This window comes from Charadrius vociferus, unplaced genomic scaffold (genome assembly GCF_000708025.1).
Source record: "Charadrius vociferus isolate BGI_N301 unplaced genomic scaffold, ASM70802v2 scaffold919, whole genome shotgun sequence".
Taxonomy (NCBI): Eukaryota; Metazoa; Chordata; class Aves; order Charadriiformes; family Charadriidae; genus Charadrius; species Charadrius vociferus.
The window spans coordinates 299159-308008 of NW_009653257.1; the positions used below are offsets into that span (position 1 = coordinate 299159).

At 57.8% G+C, this 8850-nt stretch overlaps 2 protein-coding genes across 2 annotated transcripts in view; both read right to left on the bottom strand.

Moving 5' to 3' along the window:
* Positions 1-721, bottom strand: part of NDUFS8 (NADH dehydrogenase (ubiquinone) Fe-S protein 8, 23kDa (NADH-coenzyme Q reductase)) — a 3520-nt gene extending 2799 nt beyond the window's left edge. The window contains exons 1-2 of the mRNA XM_009893165.1: positions 575-721; positions 322-415 (exon numbers count right to left, since the gene is read on the bottom strand). Coding sequence (XP_009891467.1) covers positions 322-415; positions 575-721 — 241 coding nt within the window. The remainder of the gene's footprint in view (positions 1-321; positions 416-574) is intronic.
* A 2303-nt stretch (positions 722-3024) lies between these two features.
* Positions 3025-8848, bottom strand: LOC104293649 (aldehyde dehydrogenase family 3 member B1-like; the record flags this gene model as incomplete). Its single annotated transcript, XM_009893166.1, has 8 exons — positions 3025-3218; positions 6302-6401; positions 6588-6754; positions 6998-7384; positions 8009-8090; positions 8336-8421; positions 8552-8672; positions 8801-8848. Coding segments are annotated over 8 exons (1185 nt in total), but the record flags the coding sequence as incomplete, so codon positions are not given.
* Positions 8849-8850: the final 2 nt, after the last annotated feature.

The window sequence follows — 8850 nt, forward strand, 5'->3', positions numbered from 1 at the left end:
GGCGCAGCCGCGGGCAGCAGGGGTCGGCGGGGAGTGAGGGCCGAGCTGGGAGGGCTCCGGGGAGGATTGCCCCGGGAGCCAGCGCTGGGTGAAGCGGGCGGGGGCGTCCCGCAGCCCCCTGTTCCCGGGGATGAACGTACCGCCGCCGCCGCAGGGCAGTGAGGTGAGCGTGATGTGCACGGTGGCATCGTCGGCACAGAAGCCGCCGCTGCTCGTCCCCTCCCGCACTCGGTTCCCCCCCGGGGGGGGTGAGGGTAAGGGAGGTGCTGAGCACCCACCGGGCACCCCTTGTCTGCCTCCTCCCCGCTGCCCGGGACTCACCGGGACACGCCTGGCCGGGGACACGGGCGCTCTCTCCTCCCACGACCGGGGACAAGGCCAAAGGAGCGTCCCCGCCTGGGGTGGGCACCTCTGGCTATCCAGACCCAGGGTGAGGGGATGCTGCTGTCAGCCCAGCGGGACCCCGAGACCCCCACCCTGCGCTTCTGCCCTCCTGCCCCGTGTCTTCACCGCTTTAGTGTGTCTCCACGTCCATCTGTCCTCCAATGGCCATGTGCCCGCTGCACAGCATCACCTGTATCCTCTGGAACTGCTCATCCCTCGTGACATGGTCAAAGTCGGGGGATTCCCGAGGGTTCGGGCCATGAAAATCAGTGATGGCCTTATGCAGAGTGGGCAGCAGCTTCTCCTGCATCTCCACGCTGCACAGCTCGTAGTCCATCCGTCCAGGGAGGACACAGGACACCCCCCAGTGAGGTTCTGGTACCCCCTGGCAGCGATGGCCCTGGTGAGGGGCACCAGGAGGAGGTAAACGGGGGATTTCCAGGGCCTGATGATGAACAGCACCCCCTGTGGCATTAAAGGAGAAGCCGCTGCTCGAGCATTCACACCCCACCCAGGGAGTCACACACACACCGCCCGTGTCTGTCACTGCCGGGACCAGGGTCCCTTCACAGTGGGTGCCCCTTCCCACTCCTCACACACACTCACTCTCGGATGCAGTCCCTCCTTGACACACAGGAGGTCATCATGGCCACCCCACGATGGTTGTCCTCACAGAGGTCACAGAGTCTCCCGGCAGCCGTAGCAAGATCATAGAATCACAGAATGGTTTGCGTTGGAAGGGACCTTGAAGATCATCCAGTCCCACCCTCCTGCCCTGGGCAGGGACACCTCCCACCAGCCCAGGTTGCTCCAAGCCCCGTCCAACCTGGCCTTGAACACCTCCAGGGATGGGGCAGCCAGAGCTTCTCAGGGTAACCTGCGCCAGTGGATCACCACCCTCATAGTTAAAAATTTCTTCCTGATATCTAATCTAAATCTCCCTTCTTCCAGTTTGAAGTCATTCCCCCTCATCCTATCACTCCACGCCCTTGTAAAAAGTCCCTCCCCAGCTCTCCTGGAGCCCCTTTAGGCACTGGAAGGGGCTCTGAGGTCTCCCCGGAGCCTTCTCTTCTCCAGGCTGAACCCCCCCAACTCTCCCAGCCTGTCCTCCCAGCAGAGGGGCTCCAGCCCTCAGACCATCTTTGTGCCCTCCTCTGGACTCGCTCCAACAGGTCCGTGTCCTTCTTGTGCTGCGGACTCAAAAGCTGGACACGCTACTGCAGGTGGGGTCTCACCAGAGCAGAGATGTGCCCGTCTCTTCTGGGGTAGACACCCCGTGGCCCTGCAGTTGCAAGGATGGGTGGCAGAGCCACCCCTCTGGTGTGCCACCCACAGCGTGACACGCTGCCTGGCCCCCAGCCGCCCCATGCCAGTGGTGGAAGGTCACAGTTGAAGACATGGATTTGGTATCTCAAGAGCTTCAGCTACACCAGACACAGAACAACACAGGCATGACTCCGGAGGCGGAGATGGGAACAAGGCCCCCAAATTGCTGTCAGCAAAGGCTTCCCCCAGAGCTAATTCATCCCGTTCCTGCATAGCCAGAGGGAACTGCTGTGCGGGTCCCCTCCAGGGGCACCCCCAAAGGCTGAGCTGAAGATAACAGCAAAACCCAAAGGCCACCGCTCCCCTGGGGCAGTGGGCTGACCCTGGCCAGCAATCAAACGCGCACTCACCCACTTGCCACCACCCCGCAGCGGAACAGGGAGAGACATGGAAAAGCAAAATCTCAGGTCCAGGTGGGTAAAATCCCAGAGTGTGGGCTGGGTGACGCAGCTGACCGGCCAGTGGACAAAGCCACCCCATTCCCTTCTGCCCAGTAGGGAGGGGGACCCCTCTCCCCAGCAAAACCAGTCCCCCAGGTTGGGGGACGGAGCAGCACTGGTGAAGGACCAGGCTGGCATGTCCCTCTGCATCCCGGGGACTATGCACCGTGCTACGTGGGCTGTGTCCAACGGGGACATTCTTGAGAAGCAGTGGGCTGGGTTTGGCTTGGTTTCTCCATTTTCAGAGCACGGGGTGAGGGTAGCAGGGCCAGAGGAGAGGAGGAGCAGCTGGGATGGAGCAACAGAGCCCAGAAACCCACCAGGATGGAGCCACAGCAACCAGGACAAAGCAGAGAGGGGTTCTGGAGGACACCACACCCCAAAAAGCTGCAGGAGAAGGTCTCCCATCCCTGGTGGCACCTTACCCATCCCTCTCCTCTTGGCTCAGCTGCCCATGCTCGCTCCAAGGTCCCTGTTTGAACACTGAGATTGCCAGCCCATGTGAGATAAGGGACCATGAATTGCAGGGCATGGGGCAGAGGCAACTGAGGTCATTCCAGCTCAAGGATTTGGGAGGAGAACGATGGCATGGATCTTCTCAGGGGAGAGTCCCCACGGGTAGCAGGAGGTGACCACCAGCATCACCCCGGAGCAGCCCACCAGCCCTTCCGCCTCTCTGCTGTGGTGGAGCCAGCAATGATGGAGCAGGAGGCTGGTGGCAACGGGTGGGGGTGGAACACATCCAGCCAGCAAGGGGGCTGTGGGACCTGTGTGGGGCACACGGAGGAGCAGGCAGGGAAGCACACAGGAGGCCACCGGTTGGAGGGAAACACCTTTCATTTTACATGGCACCACGACTGGTGGCATGGGACCTTCAGAGCAGGGTGCAGGCACTCTTGCGCTTCACCTCCGAGGCGGCCCGGGTGAGCCCCATCTTCTTCTGGGTGTAGGGTGGGTAGCGCGGGTTGTTGAGGATCTCCCGGCCCATGCCACGGTGCAGGCAGCCACGGTGGTGGGTGAAGGTGTCGAAGCTGAACTTGCCATGGTACATCCCCAGGCCGCTGTTTCCTGCAACACACAGCACAGGTCCCCTGTTGGTGGCAGGATCTGGCCATCGCTCGCCCACCGTTTGGGCCAACGAGCCCAAAATAAAGCTCCCAGATCCCCTCTCAAGGGCAGCACAGAGGAGGCAGTGGTGATGGAGACCGCTTGTGTCTGTGGACAGCACCGTGTCTTCAACCAGCTGCTTTCTGACACCAGTCGGTGGGGAGGGCTGGCCCATGGTTGCACTTCCCTGGAATGTGATCTAAAGAGGACCGTGGAGGTGGCCTAGCTGGACACCCAAATGGCGCTTGAGGGATGTTTGGAGGAGGAAGACTGGGCGGGGAGGAGAAAAGGTTCCCAACAACCCTCTTGTTGGTCTGGATTTCACCATTTCAGGTAACACGTTTCGGCAAAGCTCACCACATTAAACCAGGCTGAGAAAAAAGTTGATAGAAGACGAGTTTGCCAAAACGTTGTCTTCCCAACAGGAGGGACTGCACCTTGGAGGGTTTCTGAGCCGAGGAAACCAGGCAAAGGCTGGAGCCTTTCACGTCAGCCTGCTGTTTTGGGGAGAGGAGTCCAAAGTGTCCCCACTTTGCTGGCGGATGGGAGCAGTGGAGGGGAGGGGGGGACCCCGGAAAGGCGGCGTGGCAGAGAACAGGCAGCGAGAGCGCTGGTCGCTGCCCTCCCATCCTCATCCTCCAGGGAGGAAGCGGTGTTTTATACCAGCCTGAAACAGGTACAGCTTATTTAACAGATGCCCTTGAGGATGCTGGGAGATGCGTCCCCCATCTCCACGGATGCTTGAGCACCTAAAACACTCAGGAAAGAAAACTGGTCCTGTTTCTATATCTTCAGCTCTTCTTTTCCGGGTGGTTCCTACATCCCCTCTCAAGTTTCTCTTCTCTTTTTACTCTAAATCTGAAAACTTTATTGATTTAAAAAAAAAAAAAAAAAACAAAAAAAAACCCAAAAAAACCAACACCACCGAAACCACCTTTTTTTGATCACGAAACCTTGGCTGGCACCAGAGCAACTGGGAGTGGCACCACTGACGATGTGGTGCTGGAGAGGGCAGCAGAAGCGAGATGCTCCCACCAGCTGTGCTTCCCTACCGCAAGGACACCCTCCAAAACACGTCCCCTCCGCGCTGGCTCCAGCCCTGCTGCTGGCGAGACTCTGGGATTGGAGAAGGGCGATTGCCAAGGTGGCTGTGGTGAGGATGTCACCCGTCTCCAAGGACGGGTGGAATGACTGTTGGGTGGTAAAAGCCAAGCAAGCATGGGGAAGCCAAGCAGGCTGGCAGAAAAACTGATAACTGGTGTGATAGAATTTCATGAGTCAGCCTGAGCTTGACCAGTCTTCCTGATAAAATGCAATTCCTGGTAAAGCTGATGAATTGTGTTTGGTATCTCACACGTCAGCAGCCGCAGGATGAACGGAGGTCACTGGATGGCTCTTGGCCAGCTGAGCGGCTTAGTCTGGGCTGGAGAACCAGAGCTGGTTTTCCACGGTAGTGAAGATCATCTGATCAAAAGTGGGTGTACCCTCTTTCCTCTCCAAGGGAAGAGAGAAGCACTTCTGGACATGTTTTTTCAGCCTAAGCAGACATCCAGAGCAGGCCAGGAGAAACAGCCCCAACGTGCTGTGAGCTGTGAAATGCCATGTCACAGGGGTGACTAAAAGTTCCTCTGCATTCAAGGAGAGCCTGGGTAAGTTTGGAGTCCAGCACCCTTTACCGAACACGCAGGACCCTTCTGGCTTAGCAAATCACCTGAACTGGAAACGGATGGAGGCTGGAAGACTTTCAAGAAGAAATACCGTGCGTGCTTGCCCTGCTCTTACTCATGCATCTGCAGAGGGTTGTGGTGGAAGAATGCAGAACAAGACCTAGCTTTGTTGTGAAGTCTTTAAAAGAAGGAAAGGTGTGTTTTTCAGCTGATGCTCTGGGTAGAAGACATCCCATGGGACCTCAGAATCCCATACATCATCTGAAACATGAGCTGCACAACTTAAAGCTGATATGAGAGCCATAGAATCTTTTAGGACTGGAAAAGACCTTGAAGATTGAGTCCAACTGCAAACCTACCGCTGCCAAGTCGGCTCCCTAAGCACCACGTCTACACGTCTTTTTAAACACTTCCAGGGGTGGTGACTCAACCACTTCCCTGGGAAACCTTAATTTCCTTCCTTCGGGTTGCAGGCAATCCTTGCCGGTGGCTGGTGAAGATCCGGAGAAGACTGTCATACTGCGGGAAGCGGAGCGACAGCCTCCTCGGCCACCTTTCTCCAGCGGGAAACTTCAGCAAAAGGTTCAGAATAAAATCCAGAGCTTTTCGGGGTCTGCTGATTTACAAAAGCTTTGTGTGACGCGGCGGAGAGGACCATCAGAAATTGCACATATTTGCCTTAAAAACAGCACCCTTGGGGGATTTGTTAGTGCTGAGACGGGAGAGTGGCAAATGCTTCTAAAGTTTTTGACCCTCATCTGGATCCCCTGCGGTTTTCAGGAGTTTATATAAAGGAACGCGTGTACGTTTGGGAGTCCAAAATGGAGATCCATGGAAAACTCAAATTCTGAGTTCCCGAAAACTGTGGATAAGTGACAAAATTTCCACATTTTGTCCTGCAGAGAAAAAGGGCAGCACGGCAGCGGGATGGCTGTGACGGGCTGGCTGCCGGCATCCTACAGAGGCATTGCTTGTGGAAAGGAAGGTCTGGAGATGTTTCTGTGGTGGCCACATTCAAAATTCACTACCTTTTAAACAAGACATTTCCACGTGCACAGGGAACACTGGGCTTGGGAGGCCAAGCATAGAGAGAAGAAACCTCACGGTGCTCCACACGTGTTCAGCAGAAACGGGGCTGCAAAGCCCGAGAGCTCAGCCACGGCGCAGCGAAGCAAAGAGCTTCTGGTGGGATCCTATCTGGTGCAGAACGATTTCCCCACGGACCGTTGAGCCCTCTGGACCTGTGGCTCAGGCCTGGGGGCTCCATCTCCCCTGAGACCCTTCCTCACCGCGGCCAGCACGGCTCGGGCACCGTGGGTAGGATCGCGCCTGGCTCGCGTTGGCCACGGAGAAGCAGCTCGGGGGATTTGGACCTACCCATCCCACCGAAGGGCAGCGAGGTCAACGTCACGTGCATCAGGGTGTCGTTGCCGCAGAAGCCACCGCTGCTCGTCCGCTCCAGGACCTGGTTCACCACCTGGGAAAGAAGCAGAGAAGGTGGACATGGGTCTCGCACCCTGTTCCCACACCTCCAGCCGCAATCCTTCCCCCACAACCAGGGTTGTCTCCTCTAAAGTGAATTTTTGGAGAACGTGGCTGAATACACCTGCCGAGGAGCATGGGGCAAGTGGAGCGCTGGCTTCACACAGCCTGCATGCTCTACCTTGTCGTTGGAGGAGAAGGCATACACGACCAGCGGCCGCTCACGGCTGTTGATAAAGTCAATGGCTTCATCCACGTTGGCCACAATGACGATGGGCAAGATGGGACCGAAGATCTCCTCCTGCATGACAGGATCAGAGGGCTTCACGTCCACCAGCACCGTGGGAGCTGCAGAAGAAAAAACTCAAAGGTTTCAGCCATGCACAGAGGTTGGAGATGACACTTTAGTCCTCTCCCTGACACCCACATCTCCTCTAAGATAGGACACCTCGCCAAGCTCCCTGATTCCCACGCAAACCTTCCCTAAATGTCCTTTCCATCTAGAACCTCCCTTCCAGTTGTGAGACCCTCTCCAAAATCCAAGTCCACTCAATGCAAAGATTAAGACTTAAGTGAAGTTCAAGCCCTCACCGATGTAGCGCTCCCTGTCGTCCACCTCTCCTCCGATGGCCACGCGCCCGCTGCGCAGCAGCGCCTGCACCCGCTGGAAGTGCTTGTCCCCCACGATGCGGCCAAAGTCGGGGGACTCCCGAGGGTTGGGGCCGTAAAAATCAGCGATGGCATTACGCAGAGCGGGCAGCAGCTTCTCCCGCATCTCCGCGCTGCACAGCACGTAGTCGGGCGCGATGCAGGTCTGCCCCGCGTTGAAGAAGCGGCCCCAGGCCACCCGCTGGGCCACGTTCTGCACGTTGCAGGTGTCGGACACGTAGCAGGGGTTCTTGCCCCCCAGCTCCAGCGTCACCGGTGTCAGGTGCTTGGCAGCGGCTGTCATGATGATCCTCCCCACGGAGGTGCTGCCTGAGGGCCAGGAAAAGATGGATCACGGTGAGGATCCCACCACGCTACAGCCCAAATCATGGCCTTAGTCTTCTGAGGAGTCAGGGCTGGGGAAAACATGTCAAGTCAAGCTCTGGCACATGCTGCCCAGGGAAGTGGCGGAGTCGCCATCCCTGGAGGTATTTAAAAGATGAGCAGATGTGGCGCTCAGGGACACGGTTTAGTGGTAAACTGGCAGTGCTGGGTTAACGGTTGGACTTGATGGTCTTAAAGGTCTTTTCCAACCAAAACGATTCTCTGATTCTGTAAGTCCCACTCCTGTCCTGCACCCACCTCAGTGTGTGGCATGCAGCTGAGCCCTCACCTCCCACACCTTCTCCAGCTCAACCATGGCCTCCCCAGCTCAGCCGTGACAAAACCCAGTTATGGCTATTCGATCCTCAGACACGTTGGTGGAAGATCCTCCAACAGATCCCGACACCAGATCCCCAACACAAGCCCTGCCTTCTCAGAGGGCAGGGAAGGGTCTGCCACCCTCTCGCGTTGGTGGCAGGGTCAGCCACAGCGGGGTGTCTGGTGGGAATCCCCCTCCCTCACCCCATTAAAAAACCCAGGCAGGGCTCTGCTCTGACCCGCGGGACGTACCAGTGTAGAAGATGTAGTCAAACTTGTTCTCCAGCAGCCTGGTGGTCTCCTGCACGCCGGCGGTCACCACGGCAAAGCAGTCCTGCAATATAAGAGGAAGAGTCCCCCGCTGTCAGCATCTGCCCGGGCCACTGCGTCCTCGTCCCCACCAACAGCATCCCGGGCATGTGGACACCGGCTGAGCATGGAGGAAGGAGGTACGGCAGCACCTGAAACCATGGATGGTGCAGTGGTGGTGTGTGCGAAGCAGGCACGGTGCTGGGGGGGCACAGGGCACAGCTCCATGTTTGCAGGAGCCATGACTTAAGGACAGCAAGAGCTTCTCACCTTGTCCAGGTAGCTCGGCAGCACTTCAGCCACGAGTCTCTCAGTGTTCCTGCTCATCTCCGAGGGTTTGACGATGACACAATTACCTGGGGGCAGATAGACAGGACATCAGACCAGCCACACGGTGACAGCCAGCCCTTCTGCCACCCCAGCCTGGGGACAAGGTGCCCTTGGCAGTGTCTGGATCCGCCGGGCCAGGGGACAGGTTTGGCTCACCGGCAGCGATGGCCCCGATGAGGGGCACCAGGAGGAGGTAGATGGGGTAGTTCCAGGGCGCGATGATGAGCACCACCCCATACGGGTCCTTGCGGATGAAGGCCGAGTCCAGCCAGGTCACCTGCAGGACACCCACCACGTCAGGAGTACTTCATTGCGCCTCCATCTCCATGCCCACATCCCACCCACCTCTGTCCAGCAGGCGGTGGGTCCTTCCCCCCATCCTCTCCCTCGCCTCCCCCCGCTTACCAGGTTCTTCTCCGTGTACTTGTCCTTCATCCAGCAGGACAAGTTGTTCA